The 22,076-nt window shown below is 44.0% G+C and overlaps 1 protein-coding gene across 4 annotated transcripts in view; it reads right to left on the reverse strand.

Moving 5' to 3' along the window:
- Positions 1-20,326, reverse strand: part of LOC130282780 (oocyte zinc finger protein XlCOF6.1-like) — a 136,372-nt gene extending 116,046 nt beyond the window's left edge. For 2 of the 4 annotated variants that reach the window (XM_056531501.1, XM_056531489.1), the window contains exons 1-5: positions 20,093-20,321; positions 19,817-19,978; positions 15,481-15,604; positions 3,388-3,479; positions 2,676-2,784 (exon numbers count right to left, since the gene is read on the reverse strand). In XM_056531501.1, the coding sequence (XP_056387476.1) occupies positions 2,676-2,784; positions 3,388-3,479; positions 15,481-15,604; positions 19,817-19,978; positions 20,093-20,170 (565 nt within the window). In that variant the 5' untranslated portion in view covers positions 20,171-20,321. Of the gene's footprint in view, positions 1-2,675; positions 2,785-3,387; positions 3,480-15,480; positions 15,605-19,816; positions 19,979-20,092 lie in introns of all 4 variants that reach the window. The other 2 variants (XM_056531490.1, XM_056531496.1) reach the window with 2 other exon arrangements.
- Between the last annotated feature and the right edge of the window lie 1,750 nt (positions 20,327-22,076).

Genomic DNA, 22,076 nt, shown 5'->3' on the forward strand with positions numbered 1-22,076 from the left:
CCCCCCATTCTTGGTGACTATAGGCAGTTAGTGGAGGCTTTAGTAAGCCTAAAGTCAGTGTCACCAATTTCTAGGGACCTACTAGGCAAGTAGGAGGTTCGGGAGCAGGCCCGCCCTTATTAGGGCGGTTTCCCCTGCCTAGGCACTAGGGCTATAGAACTAGCGCAGGGTTAGGTAGGTTCCCTAGGCCCCCGTTATCCCCTTGTCACGCAACTTATCTAGTGTCCCCTTTTTGGGGGGTACCCCATTAGTTTATAGTTTATAGTTTACAGTTTATATAATATAGTTTATAATATATGGTATATATCTTGTATATTCTATGTTATATTATACTAATTTGAGCCTCAGTTAGTATAAGTTTTAGTCCTCGTCTGCGGAGTCTAACCTCTTCCGAGCATCTAGGGTATATATACCCATGGCCTTTGTGTTTTGGCCTTGTCAAAACTCTATATATATGCAAATTTTATTTCCTCTGACCAGTTTGTATTAATATAATTATGGGAGTCATCAATGAATTATGGCAATAGTACCTAGTTATATAGGGTACCTAGACTTCCCATTATGTATGTATACACTCTTATGGTCCGGCTCTTCTATGCACCTGTTCTATATATATATATGTACTAGGCACCTCCTAATTATCGCCTCTTAAATATATATATATATATAAATAGTTTTAGGTTATATACTTAACCACTATTCCGTTAGTTCCCTCAATACCTGCTTTAAACATCTAGCCATTATGAACATACCAGGATATAAGGATATAAGAGTATTTACCATAGCCGTAATCACATGATCCTTTTGTTTTCATTGCGGCCGTCACCTGACCGCGCGCTGCACGATAATCGCCGGCCCCTATGACGTCTATTAGGGGCGCGGCGGAAGTGACGCGCGGCTCGGCCAGCGTATAAGACGTCACACGCCGTGATCCCAGGTACGGCAGCGCACTAGCAGCCTGCATTTACCGCAAGGCTCCCCGCCACTGCGGGTATAGCGTGCCGTCCTGGGATCACGGATACCGGCAGACTGGAACTGTAAGTAGCCGCATACTGCAGAGAAGTGGTTCTTCTTTACAGGTACCAGCTGGACAGTTACTGATAGGGGCTTTTCTTTATGTGCTTCCCTTTTTAGGTTTTCTGGAAAATATCCACGGCACAGTGAGTGTATGCTCCGCAGGAATTACTCATGCGCTTTATTATGCCTGGAGCACATAAATGATATTGGTACCTTTCTGTTGTGCTTTCTTTGCAGGTGGCCTGATACAGACAGTCCTTGCCGTGATCTCTTAGTCACATTGGTTTGTGTATCTACTTATAGTGTGCTTTCAGTACCACAACTCTAAGGTGTCTCAAGCTTTGTCTTTTGTCTCTCCTGATGACGCCATATCATTAGTGGCAGAAACGCGTTGAGAGCGACACCCTGAATGCTTGATATTGCTTCTGGTGTGAGATTCATACCGCAACCAGAACATTTATTTATTTGTTTGGGTCATTTGAGCACTGATATAATTTGGTGACGATTTTAACTTTGTAAAATTAAAAGTTAAGTATTACATGCACCTCCCTAGGGATTCTTATTGATTTATCCCCTTTATTATTTCTCCTATTTAACCACTTAAAACAGTTAAGCATAATCTGAAAAAGTATATATATTTTACTGTGCAAACTTTATAACTTCAACTTGCATATCACTCAGATTTGTAGCCTAATTCACCAAATAAGGTTTAATTAAAGGGGTACTCCACCCCTAGACATCTTATCCCCTATCCAAGGATAGGGGATAAGATGTTAGATCGCCGCGGTGCCGCTGCTGGGGATCCCCGGGATCCCCGCTGCAGCACCCCGCTATCATTACAGCACAGAGCGAGTTCGCTCTGCACGTAATGACGCGCAATACAGGGGCCGGAGCATCGTTATGTCATGGCTCTGCCCCTCGTAACGTCACGGTCCGCCCCTTTCAATACAAGTCTATGGGAAGGGGCGCGGCAGTTGTCACGCCCCCTGCCAGACTTGCATTAACGGGACGGGCTGTGATGTCACGAGGGGCGGAGCCATGACGTCACGCGGCTCCGTCCCCTGTATCGCCCGTCATTACGCACAGAGCGAACTCGCTCTGTGCTGCAATGATAGCGCAGTGCCACAGCGGGGATCCCGGGGCTCCCCAGCAGCGGCACCGCGGCGATCTGACATCTTATCCCCTATCCTTTGGATAGGGGATAAGATGTCTAGGGGCGGAGTACCCCTTTAATATTAATGGTGGAGAAATTTAGATAATTCTCGACATCTGATTAGATATTGCTATATTACTGAGGATGGTTAAAAAAAATAATACTCACCTATCCATGGTCTCCCAGAGCTGCCAATGTAGCTCTTGTTGCAGCTCCTTCCAGTCTCCAGCTTCCTCTCTCTTCTGCCTGCTTCAAAGATAAGAGGCCAGAGCAGGACCTGCCCGCTCGGCCAATCATTGGCCACAGCACTGTCCCATCTCAGTCAGTAGTTGGCTGAGCAGGTAGGACCAGTCAGAAGAGAGGAGCAGCTGGAGACCAGAAGGAGCCACACTAGCTGAAGAGGACATCGGGTTGGTAACTATACTACAACTTTTTTCCTTTTTTCACCAGCAATATAGCAATAATGTTTAAATGCCAGAACACGCCTTAAATGGTTATTACTCACCGTTGCTGACATCTGTAAAAAGTTCCTCCTCCTTACACAGCCAAGTTACACCAGTATATGTATCTTCTTCTATTATAACTTTAACTTTCATATCACTCAGATTTGTAGCCTAATTTACCAAATATTGAACAAATGAAGTACAATTAAATAAATATGGTGGCAAAATGAGATAATTCTTGACATCTAATTATTTACATTGAGACAGTAAAAAAAAGTAGTGGTCGCGGATCGTTATATTTCCCTTAGGTATCTGTCTCATCCGGGAGAAGCTGGGTAAGTTATGAGAAATCTGAGAGATAGTAACGTTTTGGTCTATTTGGTTAGATGGGAAAGGGAGCTGTAAAAGTATCTATGAGGTGACAAAAGGTTAAGGAAGAAAGTAATCTTGGGCCAAATGATGGCCCCTAGGTCTGCTCTCTTAGTACTCCTTTTACATGCTGCAGAAGGCAGGGTGAACTAAGAGAGCAGTCACAGTGCAATACACAAGGAAACAATTCATATCAAATCTTAAATCAATAAATATATTTATTCTATTTATTGTATATGAGATTGGTATGTAAGAAATCTAAATAGAAAATTCGGTCACCTTGTCTCCCCTCCCACTCCCGAAAAAAACATAAATAAATGAAAAATAAAATATGGAATAATGTTAAACTAATGACTTGAAATTAAACACTACGTATACAGAATTTAAAATGGCAATTTTATCTACCTGATGCTCTTGTGGGGCATTCTGATCTGGATAATCCCCATAATATAAAGAACTGGGATAGCTCTCTGGTGTTTCTTCTTTACTGGATTCCTCTGTAGGAGACAGACACATATAGTGATGGAATATAATGGTGCACATATATTATTTAGTTATCCTGATTTATGTTGGTTATTAAGTCACATATCAAAGGGAATGTATCACCTACCGTATTTTTCGCCATATAGGACGCACCGGCGTATAAGATGCACCCAATTTATAGGTGCAAAATCAAAAAAAATTAAGATTTTGAACCCAATAGTGGTCTTCAACCTGCGGACCTCCAGATGTTGCAAAACTACAATTCCCAGCATGCCCGAACAGCCGTTGGCTGTCCGGGCATGCTGGGAGTTGTAGTTTTGCAACATCTGGAGGTCCACAGATTGAAGACCACCGCATAGGAGTTAATACTCACGTGTCCCCGCTGCTCCGGATCCGTCACCGCTGCCCTGGATGTCGCTCCATCGCTGTCACCGTGTCCCCGTCGCTCCGGAACGTCTCTGTTGCCGGCCGGGTATCCTCGCTCTCCGTCGCCGCCATCACGTCGTTACGCACGCCGATGCACGTACGAGACGACGTGATGACGAGGAAGGAGAGCACCGGCCATACAGGGGATCCCTGAACGGAGAAGACACCGAGGAAGCAGGTAAGGTCCCTCCCGGTGTCAAGTAAGCACTAACCCGGCAGTCTGGCTGTTCGGGACCGCCGCGGTGAAATCGCGGCGATCCCAAACAGCCCGACTGAACAGCCGGTTAGTGTCACTTTCCCTTCAGACGCGGCGGTCAGCTTTGATCGCCGCGTCTGAAGGGTTAATACAGGGCATCACCGCGATCGGTGATGTCCTGTATTAGCCGTGGGTCCCGGCCGTTGATGGCCGCAGGGAGCACCGCGATAGGGGTGTATTCGCCGTATAAGACGCACCGACTTTTTCCCCCCAGTTTTGGGGAAGAAAAAGTGCGTCTTATATGGCGAAAAATACGGTATATTTTTTTCTGTTTAAAGGCAGATAGAGAATCATGTTCTTTTTCTAATCAGTTTCAATTTTTTTATTGTCATTTTTTTCCTTTACCTTTTTTGTGCATTGTTATAGAGGCTGCCATTTTGCTTGAGCTGTTATTTTTTTTTTACAGCTTTTAGAGATATGCTTTCAGCAGGACCCATGGATATACGTCACTAAATATGTGAATGTCACAATCTTGGACACGGGACAAACAGACCTGTAACTGTATGGTTGCGGTGGTGCTCAGCCTCGGAAAGCAGTAACATAAAGCGAACAAGGAAGAAATAGAAGACGACACTCATCATCCAGAAAGATGCTTTATTCACAGCGTGCAGGCATCACACGTACAGGCAGGTATGGCAATGTGAGGACGGGGGTAACTTAACAAGTGATAACAGGTTAAGTTGTATCACTTTATTATTAGCAGTAGTCACATGTTCAGCTGAATGCATCAGGTTGCCTAGCAACAGAGTCGCGTCCCCTCCCTATAGGAGGTGGTGACGCTAGTTGCCACTATACTGGCTTGAGAAAGTGCGTCACACATATAAAACGGCCTGTTCCAGTTGCCCCCGTCTTCACATTGCCATACCCGCCTGTACATGTGATGCCTGCATGTTGTGAATAAAGCATCTTTCTGGATGGTGAGTGCTGTCTTCTATGCCTTCCTTGTTAGCTTTAAGTCAAATAATAAACCTTACCTACTGCCACTCCCCTGATGCCACTAGAATTGCTCTCCCATTCAGTCTTCTTCCTGCTTTTGTGGGTCCAGCGTGTCACACTGTGGCTCAGCTAATCACCAGCCGCTGCGATGTCCTGCCTCGGCCAGTAATTGGCTGAGTGGCAGTGTCATGTATTGAGCACGGGCACCAAAAAGTAGACCGGGATACATCACTCTGCCTCTCAGCCTATCACCAGTTAAGTCAGGACATCTCTGCAGTTGGCAACTAGCTGAGCCACAGTGTGATGTGTTGGGCCACAAAAGCAGAAAGAAGACTGCGACAGAGAACATAAAACATTTCACTGAATAACCCCTTTAACATAAAAACATGATCTAAACATTAGCAATACAAACGAGGCGCAGACCGGTGCGGACCCCAGTGAAACCAACAGTAAAACAAAGGAGAATGTCCAGCCTTCCAGCTCGTGGATGCGATGCTTGACTTTATTCACAGGATATCTTCATAAACACACAGGTAGGGACACAAAGTGACGCGTTTCTAGGCCTTACTCATACTACTTAAACTTCTTACAAATGACTCCAATATGTAGGGAAGAAAGAAGGCGGCCTCCTAATCAGTCTCACCTGAGACTCTCCAGGACCTACCTCTTCCCTACATTCACACGGAAGAAGTACACTTCAAATTCCATAAAACCAAATGTACAACTAAAAACAATAATACAATAAATCACATGCCCATATATAGATATTACATATAGTGATCTTCATACCTTCTTGCTTTAAATAGTTTCAATCAGGTATAATGGGCATATGTGCATGTACCGGTATATCTTTTTGGTGCTTCCAATGTCCATCAGCAACAGCATATCTATTCAGTACCATATCCTTAAACTGCTGAGGTCACATACATATAATTACAATATCTTGCTGGTGCCAATGGACATGTAGTGTCAAAAATTGAAAGAAGGATCCAACTCCAAAATTATACCGAGGCACTATACTGTATACTATTAGACTTAGAGAAATAATAATAAATCTAAAAATGTAATTTCTTTCATATTGCCTGCCTCTAAGAGGAATGGGGGGGCGGGTCCATTCTTCATAACCGCTACTCACAGAGTCTAGTGTGAACAGGTATCACACAATCTGTATCCGAACAGAGAAATGGATTCAATAATGCTACATTACGTCCTGTCATTTATTCATACCTCCCGGGTAGCGAGTGTTAAGCCGGATGATCCAATACACTTCGCAATCCAAGAGTTTCTGTTTGTGATTCCCTCCTCTGATCAGGGCTGAGACTCGCTCGATACCTTGAACTCTCATTGTAGAAAAAGATCCACCATGATGCTCAGCACAATGTCTGGACACCATGGATATATATTTAGAGTTGAAGTGAGGGATATCTGACAGGTGTTTCCTCACCCGAACTTTCAAAGGGTTCATGGTGAACCCCACATATTGTACCCTACACACAATACAGGAGAATAGGTAAATTACATGATTAGTATTGCAATTAATATATTGTTTCACCTTAAATTCTTCCTGATTTGTTTAGGATGTAAATATGGATGCATTCTACATGATCTAGCAACATGTACATTTAGTGTGGCCACATTTATATGACCCAACCGTGTGGAGCCAGGTAGGTTTAGAACAAGCACTATTAAGAAAAAGGCTGGGAGACAGTTTTTGTCCCAACCTTGGTGCTATTTTAGCTACACACTTGTAGCCCCCAGATAGTGCCTTAGAGAACAAAGGATCCGAAAATATAATCGGCATATATTTGTGTATAATATCACACACCATCTTATATTGGTAGTACTGCTGATGCTTTCTTACTTTTTTCTGTAGGAATAATTAATTTCTGCCTCTTTTTTGATCTCGCTATGTTCCATGCACATTGTATGCTCCACATGGGTTAACCCCTAGCAACTAGCTGTTTTTTCTATGTTATTGGCTTCAACTTCAAAATCCTCTATAGAGGAACAATTACGGCGTGCACGGATCATCTCTCCAGTTGGTAAATTATTCACAACATGTGAAGGGTGAGAGGATTTGGCATAAATCCTTTCTATAGGTTCTCCTATACATTCTCCTTCGTTTTGCTATTGGTTTCAGTGGGGTACGCAACGGTCCGCGCCTCTGAGGCTGCGCCTGGAGTGAGCTGATTCACCTGCCTTGCCTTCTTAACATTACATGGACCTGCATCGTGCTCTTCCAGCCCTCCCAAGGTAGCATCCCGCGAATATGGCTGTGAATAGATGTTTGAAATGGGTGGACGATCGTCAAGCTCGAACGTACCGTATGCAATCACTATTTGATGTTTCTCAAGTTGAGACACAGAATTCAGTGGACTTATCTATAACCATGGAACAGCTGCAAGATGCCCTAGCTTCCGAATTAAAGATTTGGTGTGACCTGTCAACACTCAAACAATATACAGAAAATAATATGGTCCCGAGGGGCTTGCGCATTAAAAAATTCCCAACCACTGTCTACAATGAGAAATTCAAAGAAGAATGGGAATTATTGTTAACAGATTCCGCACAAAAATTTATAAAACTCATTATGCAATATGAGGAAGAAGCGCTGAAGGAAGTGAGTGCCAAGATAAATGCACTACCAGTGAAAGCTATGCAATTTGAACACCACTCTATGTTTATTGAATTGGACAATAAAATAATAGACAACATAGTGAAATTAGAAACCACAATTACTGAAGTCAAACAGATGAAAATTTTAAGGGATTTACAAGACTACAAAACCAACACGGTATATCATTGGCCTAATTCTGATGATAAAGAACTAACTCCTAGATCTATTCTCAAGAGAAATAAGGGGCGATCCAAAGCCTACATAACTTGAGTCCATGGAGTCTGCCCTGGAGAATGGTGACTTATCTGCACACAATAACATTCCTAATCCTACAGCTGCATCTCCTCGCCGGTTTCTACCACCTCAGCGACTGTGCACACTAGGTCATTGGCAAAAAACGCCGGGCGGGGCGGAAACACCGGGGCACCACCAAGAGGTCCGAGAAGATACAACCGGAGAAGGTATAGACATTATCTATATTTAATCTAATATCTAATGACCAGTTGACAGTACTATCTAAAGGACTAACACTTTCACCTTTTTGTGGACTGGGACTCTATTGGATCTAAATCAATTTGTAGAAAATATTACTATACGTAAACATTTCTCCATAATTGATAACCATATGACAGGTGTATGTGATGAAAATGATATGTCTAATGAAAATACAAGTCTATTGCATGCACCGGAGATATTTGATGTGGTTCATGGGTCTGGATCTGCTGCTGGTTTTACTTTCAGTGAGCTAGTTGCGGTTTCGGACTTACAGGAGTTGAGAGATAAACATATCTCAGATTCAGTACCTCATTTCCCCATGTCTAATCCAGACTTCTATCCCATAGCGTCTCGTACACCGGTTCTTTACATGTTTCAGGAGGTGGTGGAACGAGAGATTACATTATTGGTACAGGGACCCCCCCATTCTTACTCTAATCTTACACAAGGTCAAAGACGGACAATTTTACAGTTAAAAAAAAGCAGATAAAGAGGGGGCAATTATTCTCCTAGACGGTGGTCTGTATTGTAATTTGAATATACAAATACTTACAGATGATAGGAGATACAGACGTCTGTCAGGAAACCCCACATCTATGTTTCGGAAGCAATTGCAAGAACTTGTAAACCTTGGAGTTGAAGGACGTTTTTTTTCCAAAAAACTGTGTGATTATCTAATCATAGAACACCCTGTAATACCTATCTTCCACTCTTTACCCAAGGTTCACAAGCCCGGTTTTCCACCACAAATGAGACCAATCTTCTCATGATCCGTGCACGACGTTATTGTTTCTCTATAGAAGATTTTAAAGTTGAAGCCAATAACATAGAAAAATGGCTAGTTGCTAGGGGTTACCCCATGTGGAGCATACAACATGCACGGAACACTGAACACAGCAAGATCAAAAAACAGGCAGGAATTAATTACTCCTAAAGAAAAAAGTAAAAAAGCATCAGCAGTACAACCAATAGTATTTTCCACTTAATATAGTCGGCAATATAAGATGGTGTGTGATATTATACACAACTATATGCCGATTATATTTTTGGATCCTTTGTTCTCTAAGGCACTATCTGGGGGCTACAAGTGTGTAGTTAAAAGAGCACCAACATTGGGACAAAAACTATCTCCCAGCCTTTTTCTTAATAGTGCTTGTTCTTTTTATCAATTCTTTATTTATGAATTTTCAAGACACAACAGTTGAGTCAACCAAGGAATTCAACAATAATCATATAAGTTCACAAGTACATAGCGCCTAAGACATTCGACAGACTAACAAACGGTAGGTGTCTGCATAATGAGTCCTATGTATGTACAAGACCCCTGATAAACCCATGAGAGAGACATTGTGGGCCAGGGACACGACATACATGTAAGGATGGGTGAGAGGACCCACTGTCCACGAGCGAGGCCAGCTGCACCCGTGTACCATGGATGGTCTGTCTCAAGCAAGATGATTCAACTTACATGGAAGCATTGAAAGAAGATGAGATGGAAAGAAAGAGTAGGGGGTGAAGAACATAGCAAGTGGTCGGGAATTAGAAAGTGATGGAAGAGAGAGGTGGGGTGAGAAGTTGGAGGAAGGAGGGTGACCACAATAGGAGGGTAATGGATGAGATGGGGGTGGGGAAGGACACAATAGGGAGAAGAAAAAGAGGTGAGGGATGTGGGAGAACCCGAGGACAAGGGAAGACGCGGATGTGGGTAAAATGCAGTACTGATGGAGTTCAATCGGTACGTCCAAACCAGAGTGTGTGATATGTGGGGGAAGGTCAGAAGAAACAAAGGAAACAGCGAGCAGTAATTAGGAAGTTCCAGGGGAGGCTAGGTACCTCCTCCACGGGGTCCACGTCTGCATAAAACGGTCATGTGTGTGAGTCCCCCAGCTCGACAACTCCTCCAAGCGGCATATCTGTGAGACTCTGCCCTTCCATTCATCAACAGTTGGCAGAGTGGTCTGACGCCAGTGTAACGGGATAAGGGCCTTAGCCGCCATGAGTAAGTGCGCTGTCAGGGATTTGGGATGTAGGGGGCACCCCGAGCCCGGGAGCCCAAGGAAGATCTGGAGTGGTGTAAGGTCGACCCTAGTGCCAGTCACCTCAGTCATAGTCTCCTCCACACCCTTCCAGAAGTCTGTTAGGAGGGGGCAATGCCACCATATGTGTGAGAGGGAGCCAATGTCACCCCCACATCTCCAGCACTCCGATGTCTGTGTGAGGCCCCAATGTCTGAGCAGCTCGGGTGTCCTATACCACCTAGCTAGCAGTTTGTAATGTCCCTCCTGTAACCTAACGCACTTAGAGAACCCATGAGAGCTATCTAGAATCTTCTTCTTGTCAGCGTCAGTGAGGATAACATTCAATTCCTTTTCCCAGGAGGTAAGGAAAAGCGGAGGAGTAGCACCGTCCTCGTCCATATAATGTGAGCGGAATACAGAGAGCCGCGGCTTAGTGTCAATGTCCGTGGTAGCTAAAGCTAGTCTTTCCACCCAGGATAGGTCGGAGCCGATGACATATTGCCTCAGTAAGGAGGCACATGTGCGCCGTATAATGTAACTTTGCATGAAATTTAGAGTCGTGGTCGGGATCAGCTCCTGGATTACCTCCTGAGACGGTGGGTGGCCTCCCTACACAAAAGCTTCAGCGGCACGGATCTAAAATGTCTCCAAACACCATCCACCTCAGAGGCGTTGGGCATCAGGATGTGTGGAATCAGTGAGCTCGGTAAAGTTGGGGACAGGGTAGGTCTGCCTCCCACCATACGTCCGCCCGACCTATTAAAAGCCTTTTTAAGCAGGAGTGTCCCCCGCAGCAATGGGTTAGCTATCTGGGTGAGTATGCCTGTCGAGGGGAGCCAGAGTGTTCTCTCGCGTGAGGTATCAGGTACCGCTAGTTGTAGTGATTCTAAAGAAGTGCCCTGCAGAAGGCTAGTGCGAGAGAGAATCTCCATCCATCTCTGCAGATGCACCACCCGGTGCCATTGCTCGACATCTGGGAGAGCTATGCCCCCGTGTGATTTACGCCTGAGCAGGAGTTTGCACGGCAAGCGTGGCTTCTTGCCTGACCAGAGAAATGAGGAGAACAATCGCTTCCATTGAAGCAAATGCTTGGTCGGTAAGGCAATAGGTACCATTCTGAGCAAGTACAGGATGGAGGGCATAATGTACGTCTGTAGTAGATTCCGCCTACCCATCCAAGACAAGAAGGGCAACTGGTAAGACTCTAACTGTCATTTCAGTTTTGCAAACATAGGCACGTAGTTGGCTGCAAACAGGTCGGACAGCGATGGGGGCAAGGCAATGCCTAGGTAAGTAATGTGGTCTGACGGCCATCGGTAAGGGGAGGAGTTTTGTAAGAATACGGCTCTAGTGTTGGGCAAGGAAACATTCAATATTTCCGACTTAGTGTAATTGACCTTAAAGTTGGAGAGCGAGCCGAAATGGTCTAGCAAGTCTTGCACTTTTGGTAAGGCGGTCTCCGGGTTCGTGATGAGAAGGAGCAGATTGTCCGCGAAAGCAGCGGCTTTATGCTCATGCTCACCCACCACCAAGCCTTCTCCCTCCGTAAAGCCTGCAATAACGTCTCCATGACTATAATGTACAATGACGGGGAGAGGGGGCACCCCTGCCGAGTACCATTTCTGATCTGGAAGATGGGGGACAAAGTGCCATTGACCCTAACGCGAGCGCTCGGGCTCGAGTAAAGCGACATGACAGCTGCCGTGAATGCTTGGGGCACTCCAAATGAGGCCAATGTGTGTTGTAAGTACTGCCAGGAGACTCTGTCGAATGTCTTCTCGGCGTCTGTGCCGAGGAGGATAACCGGTGCGTGTGTGGACCTAGCATAATGCATTGCGTGCATCACCCTAAGGGCGTTGTGTCTGCCCTCCCTGCCGCGCACGAAACCCGTTTGATCCGGATGTATGAGGCGTGGGAGATATCGCCCCAGTCTAAGCGTTAGCACCTTGGCCCACACCTTCACGTTAAGATTGAGTAAAGATATGGGCCTGTAGCTAACATAAGAGATGATCCTTGCCTTCTTTAGGAAGGATAGTAATATGTGCTTCGAGCGCTTGAGCAGGCAGGCTACCCCCCATCAATAGAGCGTTGCACCAGTGCATCAACTTGGGGGCCAGACCTCCTGAAATGTCTTATAGTAAGTCAGGCTAAGTCCATCTTGGCCCGGGCTTTTGCCGTTAGGGAAGGATTGTAGTACTTTCTGTACCTCCTCAATGGTGCAAGGCTCCAAGAGGGATGCACCCTCCTCTGCAGTCAAGGTGGGTAGTGCCAGCGAGCGCAGAAAGGATGTTATAGCTTGAGACCGTTGTGTGTGGTCGGGGATATGGGGAGAGATGTTATATAGGGTAGTATAATAATCCGTGAAAGCCGAGGCGATTTTCTTAGTGTCTGTGGTTAGTTGGTGTGCGTCTGTTTTAATGGCAGGGATAAATGTCTTCTCCTTCCGCTTTTTAATCATAGTCGACATCAGTCGCCCCCCCTTGTCCCCATGTTGGAATAACTTTTGACGGAAGCGGATTACAGAGTCTGCATGTTTCTGAGTGAGTATGTCTCGCAGCTGTTCCCTAACGGAAGTGAGTTCCCGGGCAACTGATGGGGATAACGGAGCTCTGAATCGTCTCTCAAGCTCAGTAAGTCGCTCCAACAACGAAGAGACCTAATAGTGCTTGTTCTAAACCTACCTGGCTCCACACGGTTGGGTCATATAAATGTGGCCACACTAAATGTACATGTTGCAAGATCATGTAGAATGCATCCACTTTTGCATCTTAAACAAATTAGGAAGAATTTTAAGGTGAAACAATATATTAAGTGCAATACTAATCATGTAATTTACCTATTCTCCTGTATTGTGTGTAGGGTACAATATGTGGGGTGCACCACAAACCCTTCACTTCCTTCCTTCCTTCCCCCACTTCAACTTTAATATATATCCATGGTGTCCATACATTGTGCTGAGCATCATGGTGGATCTTTTTCTACAATGATAGTTCAAGGTATCGAGCGAGTCTCAGCCTCGATTAGAGGAGGGAATTACAAACAAAAACTCCTGGATCGCGAAGTGTATTGGATCATCCGGCTTAACACTCGCTACCCGGGAGGTATGAATAAAAGACAGGATATAATGTTGCATTATTGAATCCCTTCCTCTGTTCGGATACAGATTGTGTGATACCTGTTCACACTAGACTCTATGAGTAGTGGTTTCTATGTCTATGTGCTGACTTCAGTTTTTAGTGCAGATGTGCTTTCGCATATGCACCTTTCCGTGGTTATGAAGAATGGACCCGCCCCCCCATTCCTCTTAGAGGCAGGCAATATGAAAGAAATTACATTTTTATATTTATTATTATTTCTCTAAGTCTAATAGTATACAGTATAGTGCCTCGGTATAATTTTGGAGTTGGATCCTTCTTTCAATTTTTGACACTACATGTCCATTGGCACCAGCAAGATATTGTAATTATATGTATGTGACTTCAGCAGTTTAAGGATATGGTACTGAATAGATACACTGTTGCTGATGGACATTGGAAGCACCAAAAAGATATACATGCACATATGCCCATTATACCTGATTGAAACAATTTAATCCAAGAAGGTATGAAGATCACTATATGTAATATCTATATATGGGCATGTGATTTATTGTATTATTGTTTTTATTTGTACATTTGGTTTTATGGAATTTGAAGTGTACTTCTTCCGTGTGAATGTAGGGAAGAGGTAGGTCCTGGAGAGTCTCAGGTGAGACTCAGGTGAGACTGATTAGGAGGCCGCCGATAAGGAGGGGGAATAATGAGCAGGGGGGATTGTTAGCAAGGGGGGATGATGAGCAGAGGGGGATGATGAGGCAGAGGGGGGTAATGATGAGCAGGGGGGTGATGAGGCAGATGGGGGTAATGATGAGCAGGGGGGTGATGAGGCAGATGGGGGTAATGATGAGCGGGGGGGATGATGAGGCAGAGAGGGGGGTAATGATGAGCAGAGGCGGATTATGAGGCAGAGGGGGGTAATGATGAGCAGCGGGGTGATGAGGCAGAGGGGGGTAATGATGAGCAGGGGGGATGATGAGCAGAGGCGGATAATGATGAGCAGGGGGGATGACGAGGCAGAGGGGGGTAATGATGAGCAGGGGGAATGATGAGCAGAGGCGGATAATGATGAGCAGGGGGGATGACGAGGCAGAGGGGGGTAATGATGAGCAGGGAGGTGATGAGGCAGAGGGCGGTAATGATGAGCGGGGGGATGATGAGGCAGAGGGGGGTAATGATGAGCAGGGGGGATGATGAGCAGAGGCGGATAATTATGAGCAGGGGGGATGATGAGGCAGAGGGGGGTAATAATGAGCGGGGGAGTGATGAGGCAGAGGGGGGTAATGATGAGCAGGGGGGGGTGATAAGGCAGAGGGCGGTAATGATGAGCGGGGGAGTGATGAGGCAGAGGGGGGGTAATGATGAGCAGGGGGGATTACGAGCAAGAGGGTATGATGAGCAGGGGGAAAGATTAGCGGGGGGAATGATGAGCAAAGGGAATTACAGGGGAAAGGGGCAAACAGGGGATCAGAGGGGGGTAAATGTGGCACAGGGGCTGATAAAAGGGGAGGAATGATGTGGCACGGGGGGACATCAAACTGAAGAGCAGGGGAAATCAAAGTTGGGGAGATGATGAGGCATTAAGTTCCGAGCTTCCAAGTTATTTATTTGACATTTATTTTTTTTCCTCAAATTTTCCTGTGAAAATGAGGGCGAGTGTTCTACGCCGATAAAGATTTGTTTTTGTTTTTTTATAACGTGCAATGGGCAAAGTAAAAAAAAAAAAAAAAAAAAAACACCCTACCGCTGGATAAGTCCTTTAATATCTGTAGTGCAGATTGAACTGTGTATGGAAAAGTAATATCACAATAGTATCTTTTAATGGGTATACCGAAAAATGCAATCATGGCTGCTCCAGAATGTTTATACCTTAACATCTATCCAACAGTGTCAGCAGCTCTTAGCAGCAAATACAGCTGACAGATTCCCTTCAATAAAGGCTCAAATCAGATATACAACTGCTAGTATAGCAGGCATCATGGTGATGCCACTTTTTTTTTCTTTTAATTACAGTATCTATTTTATAGTCTTTTTTAACAAATGTGGCATAAAAGATTGGGGCTAAAAACAGCCACATGGGAATACCACCTAACAAATAGGTTGAAAAACAAATAACTTCAAAACTCTGTTTAGTACCCAAGTTCTGCAATGCCGAAGGAGGTCTACCATTACCTGGTGTTGTGAGTGTTACATGATTCTCTAAAATAATATCCTCGTACAGATCCTTGTGATCTTCTATATACTCCCACTCCTCCATGGAGAAATAGACAGCGACATCCTGACACCTTATAGGAACCTGAAATACAAAGAGATACAAACTGAGGAGAAAAAAATATAAAACTATCCTTGCGTCAACAGTTCAAATAGCATCTTTAAAGATTTTTTTTTCCACACTACTGTTTTTAACCCTTTCTCGACTGTGGTTATATACTTCACCTGTTGGGAAGGGGTGTATGGAGCAGGATCAAGAGCTGAGCCTGATCTTTACGTGGCGAGTGCTGCCGACGTTAATGATTGTGTTGTGGGCAGTCATTTTTCTCCTAAATGCGGTAATCAATAGTGTTTGAAGCATTCAGGGGCTGTCTGACAGGTACCCACAATGTTAGACCTCTGTTCTGCATCCCTGCATGGCATTTGTGGCGTGTCAATTTATTAACATGGCAGGCGAAGGCCTGAAAGCCCCCCAGGCTAATGTGCGAACATGGAAAAAATAAATAACAAAAAAAAGCTAAATTGTTGATTTTTAATCACACACCAGATAACATTTTATAAAAAAAACTATCAAAAAGTCCTTCCTATCTACTCCAAAATGGTACCTATAAAAACTACAGATCATGGCACAATAAATAAAACTCATACAGCTCCATAGATGGAAACATAAATAAGTTCTAGGGCAGGCATTGGCAACCTACGGCACTGCAGATGTTTTGGACTACATCTCCCATGATGCTCTTACAGCCAAAATGCTGACAAAGCATCATGGGAGATTTAGTGCAAAACATCTGCAGTACCGAAGGTTGCTTATGCCTGTTCTAGGGGATCAGAATAGGACGATTTTAAACATATAAATTCATGGTAAAAAGGTTTTAATTGTAATCTTTTTTTTATTTTTTTATTAGGGGCTGGTGGGTATGGTCTTGGCTTCACACATGGCATTAAGGTGTTCCTTAGTTGCTCATTACTTTTATTTTCTTTATGGTCCTTTTTTCTATGCATGTATTTCTCAGCAGTATAGTGTAATCTGCTTTTGATTTGTGATATGCTTTAGTGACTTTTTGTTATGTTTATCATCTTTTTCTGTTTTATTGGTTCTTTTCTGAGCTCCTGTGTTTGTGTGCTCTCTCCATAATCAACGTCCAGTATGTGCTATGGTGTCATATACATTTTATGTGATATGTTTAACCCATTAAGGACCAGGCCCAATTTAGGCTTTAAGGACCAGGCCAATTTTGTTTTTTTTCCCCCCCTTTTAAAAACCATAACCCTTTCAATTTTACACCTACAGACCTATATAAGGGCTTGTTTTTTACGTCACCAATTGAATTTTGTAATGACATCACTTATTTTATAACAAAATCTGCAGCCAAACAAAAAAAAAAAAATTCATTGGGTGAAATTAAACAAAAAAAAAAACAACTGCCATTTTGTAACTTTTGGGGGTTTTCGTTTCGACGCAGTGTACTTTTCTGTAAAAAAATTATCTTTATTTTGTAGGTCCATACAATTACAAGGATACCTAATTTAAATAGGTTTTATTTTATTTTACTACTTTAAGAAAATGTAAACTACATGCATTAAAATTAGTATGCTAAAAATTGTCCTCTCCTGACTCCTATAACTTTTTTATTTTTCCGCATACGGTGAGGCATGAGGGCTGATTTTTTTTTTGTGCTGTCATCTGTAGTTTTCATTGGTACTATTTTTGTTTTAATGGGACTCTTTGATCCCTTTTTATTAACTTTTTTATGGTATATGAATTTTGGAATTTTTTTTTTTTACCTGTACGCCATCGACCGTGCAATTTAATTATTATTATATTTCAATAGTTCGGACATTTGCGCACGCAGTGGTACCACGTGTTTATTTTAAATTCCATTTTATTAAAAAAATGGGAAAAGGGTGCAATTGAAAATTTTATTAGGGAAGGGGTTAATTCACCTTTATTTAAAAAAAAAAAAAGTCACACTTTTGACTTTTTTTTTAGTCCCCATAGAGGGCTATAACATGCAATCTTGTGATTGCATACACTGTTCAATGCTGAGCTTTGGCTCAGTGTTATCGGTGCTCTTCTGCTCTAGCCTGCCATGGCTGCCTGGAGCTTCAGAGGACCGATCAGACAGCGAGAAGGCAGGTAAGTGCCCTCCCGCCACCCACTCAGCTGATCCGGACCTGCGATTTTGCTGCAGATGTCCCGATCAGCTCTGCTGAGCTACCGGCAACATGAGATCCTGCATTTAGATGCCACGATCAACTTTAATTTTAGCATCTAAAGGTTAATGCCAGGCATCGGCCCGATCAGCGATGTCCGGCATTAACCATGGGTTCTGGCTGCTGATAGCAGTCAGGAACCACCAGTACCCCCTTCATCCTTAACAAGTTAACAAACAACAAGTGTTTCAATAAAGTTTATATTTTGTACCATTTGGTTTGTTGTGCACTATTTAATATTAGATGTAATAACCATAACGTGAATAAATAAAAGTGGACAATTGAATTCTCTCTTTTCAATTTTATTAGTGGCTTGTAGCCCTGTTATGGGAACAGATTATTCTGAAAATGGATCTATATGGTGCAATGCTCCTTACATCTCAAAAAAGGCCGTTCATTATTAGAGCAGGGGGTGTGTCACAATCAAATCTATTTGTACCACTGCTGGAGCACTTCTCCTGGTTCCCCCATTGATTTTAATGGAGATATAAGTGTGCCGCCACTCAGTGGCGTAGCGTGGGTTGTCAGCACCCGGGGCAAGGCAATTCATTTGCGCCCCCCAACCCGTGGATTTTAGCACTCGAGTCTCTTCCACTAGATTAGTTAAAGAAACCCTTACCCCTAAGCACATGTATTGTTTGTTATGAAAATACTGATGTAATTAAAGTAAAATGCATCTAAACACAAGTTTATTTTCAAACACTTTATTGAGTGCGAACATGCAATATACATTCTCCACATTTTCAGCAGGTCTATGAATACAAATCTACAAATGTAGTAACCTAGCATGGGCCATGCTATTATATATCATCTCACAACCATCGTAAACAACAAAAAATATCAAGAACAAAAACTAAACATCAAAATGGAACCATACCCTGGAGATGATCCAAGACTGGGCTAGATGGAGCCAACTTCCTCAATTGTAGACAGCTCCCCCACATTAGATAAGCATTTCCCCCACAATAGTAGGCAGGCTCCCCACAATAGTAGGCAATTCCCCCACAATATTAGGCAGCTCCCCCCCCCCCACAATATGAGGCAGCTCCCCCCACATTTGTAGGCAGCTCCCCCCCACATTAGGTCAGCAGTTCCCCCACAATAGTAGGCAGCTTCCCCCCACCCCAAAGACATACAGCTTCCAGCCATATACAGTGTATGGCTGCAGGCTGTATGTCTGCACTGCTGCCCCCACAGTGATCTGGTCACCACTCCTCCGGCCCGGAGTCACATCTACTGCTATGGCCTATATACCATAGCAGTAGGTGCCGGGACCGAGGGAGCGGTGACTGGAACACTGAAGAAGATGATGCGCCGCCGGTCACTTACCAGGACCTGGCCAGCGCGCGTCCTCCTGCGATGATCCTGCGATCCTCCTGCATCTCTATGGTTGTACGCACGGGACGTCAGCGACGTCCCGTGCGTACAACCATAGAGGCGGAGAAGCGAAGGAACGAATGAGGACGCGCGCTGGCTGGGGAATGGTGAGTGACCGGAGGACATCCTTATGTCCCGAAAAGATTTTCCGGGACACAGGGATGTCCGGGATAGGAATACTTCTTTTTATGTGCCCGGGCCGGCTCCCGTGTGTGGCTGCAGGTGGGGGCCGACCAGAGCATATAAAAACTAATACTGTATACTAAAAACCAGGGGGCCTCCAGCTATTGTGAAACTACGACTCCCAGCATGCCCGGACAGCCTCTGCTCCCCTGGTTTTTAGTATACAGTATTAGTTTTTATATGCTCCGGCCGGCCCCCGCCTGCAGCCACACACGGGAGCCGGCCCGGGCACATAAAAAGAAGTATTCCTATCCCGGAGAACGTGCCCTCCCCTCAGATGTTGCGCCCGGTGAGGCCGGCCCCCTGCACCCCCCACGCTACGCCTCTGGCGCCACTGCATTCAAAGTCTATGGTACTGAAAAAGATGGCAAAGTGCTGTACGTTGCAATTTCTGTTATCCCTAAAACTTTGAATGTTGAGGCAATGAGCATGCTTGGCCACCCCTTACAGACAAGGGTACAATCATCAGTCAAGCACCTCCCTTGGTATTGCCAACCCAGCTTTCCCAAGCAGCGCTCACCTCTCCAGTCAGAAGCTCAATTATCTTGTTGGTGAGGTCCAGGATCTCCTGATAGCCGTTTCCCTTTTGTATCAGTGAGTGAGGCAAAGACAACATGATGGGAACCTGGTCCCTGGTATATGCTTCATCCTCATCAGTTATCTTCTTCACGACTATGTAATCCTGGAGAGACACAATGATTTTGCTTTATACATTATCTTTACCTCTTCAGTCATGTCCTTGTTTTATTATGAAATACAAGACATAACATATGACATGGTCTCCAGAACCCCTCACCTCTCCAGTCAGCAGGTAGATGATCTCTATTGTAATGTTCAGTATTCTCTCAGCCATCTGTTTATGGGCCTTGTCCATCCTAAGTATGTCTGGAAACTACCTAGAGGAACAGGGAGTCATAAAGCACTTAGAAGTACAACCTTTATACAGGATACTATCCCAGTAATTGTAAGGTATAAAGGAATACTCATTGGCACTCACTGACAGTTCGGGCTCGTTCACATTGCTGTTGGATTCTGCTCTGTCATGCCCGTTTGCTGAAGGAGTAGTCCAGCGAAAAAAACGTATCCCCTATCCACAGGATAGAAGATAAGTAGCTAAACGCGGGGGGTCCAACTGCTGGGGCCCCCCTGCGATCACCGGGACACCGCCAATGATGCCCGAGAGCTGTACTTGGGTCTTTGTGGAGCTCCCATAGGAATGAATAGAGCGTGTGCATGTCCCTGTTATCGTATTGTGCCCCACAATCCTGTGGATAGGGGATAAGATTTTTCTGCCAGAGATCTCCTTTAAATCCATTCAAGACTTTTACTAATGGATGTAAAAGAATCCCATTGACATAAATCAGATTGTTTTATAATCTGTTGGCATCAGTTTGGTTTCTATTCTGTTTTTTTTTTTTTTTGTTTTTTTTTCAAACACATTTTATTAAATTTTCCAAGTAAAATAACAAAAGAGCAGTATAACAAAACACTTAGCCCAAAATGTCAGGGCAGCGAAAACAGTACAATTTCCTGGACTAAAAGGGTTACACGAGGTATACCGTCAGATAAAACATAAGATGGAATAACCCAAGGCACATGTGACAGAAGAAGAATCAGAGTACAAACAGCCATCACGATATAGGTAGTCTAAGGGCCCCTAGTGTGTCACCCAAGTCGCCCCTGCTATACCACTCAGTAAACCGAAAAGGTCTTACTATGTCCTCAATTTCAGCCGTGGTATACGCTGTTGTGATAAAGACTTCCCATTTAGCAAAAAATTTATTTGTGCGGGTCATTTTGTGTCTTTCTGTGTCTAGCCTGTCAACATGGCAGAACAGTTTGAGTGGGGAAAGTAACATGTCACGGGTAGGTACGGAAGGGGATAACCAGGAAGCGAAAATGCATCGCAAAGCCACTAGCAGAACCACATGTACCAAGTGGGGTACCTTCGGGGGAGGCAGGGAATTGTCATCCGGGGGGGCGGAACTGGTGAAAGAGTAATGCGTGTGGTGTAAAAGTAAGGGTAATGTTCCAGGTGTCACGAATATAGCCTAGGACTATAGGCCAATATTCTACCGTCCTGGGGCAAGACCACACCTATTCTGTTTTTTTTTAAGGGGAAGAAAAAAGACATGCAGCATTTTTTTCCCCGTAAGAAAAAAAATAAAAATGGATATAATAAACTTAACATTGAAGTCAATGGGAAACAGATGATACCTTAATGTCATGTGCTTGACTCCGTTTCCGTTCATGTTTTACAATATATTTTTTGATCCATTTTACCATTTTACTTCTGAGCATGCTCAGAAGAGGTGGGAGCAACCAGGATGTAGCCAAAGGATGAACGGACATAAATGGACAATAATGGATGCAAACGGATACCATTTATCCGTCAGTTAAAATAATGGCATCTGTTTGCATCAGTTTACACCAGTTTGTTTAAAGTATAGTTAAAAGTATAGTCTGTTTTGCATCAATAGAGGAGAATAGTAGGACAGAAGGCAATGGCCATGTGAACTTAGCCTTATCTGCATCTACACTAAAGTTTATATTGACTAAATCTGCAGCTGATTCAGTACTTGTCAATGTAACCTTCATGAATCTCTTCCCACAAAACTATATATCAATCTACATATCAATGTTAAAGGTTCCCTTTTGACCCCTTAAGGACATAGCCAAGTTAACTTTGGGTTTTCATTTTCTCTCTGAGACATTTATCATAAAATGTACGGCAAAGCAAAATATTGTTTGAAATTGGAAAAAAAAAAGCATTCCATTTT

Source organism: Hyla sarda, chromosome 7, assembly GCF_029499605.1.
Source record: "Hyla sarda isolate aHylSar1 chromosome 7, aHylSar1.hap1, whole genome shotgun sequence".
Lineage (NCBI taxonomy): Eukaryota > Metazoa > Chordata > Amphibia > Anura > Hylidae > Hyla > Hyla sarda.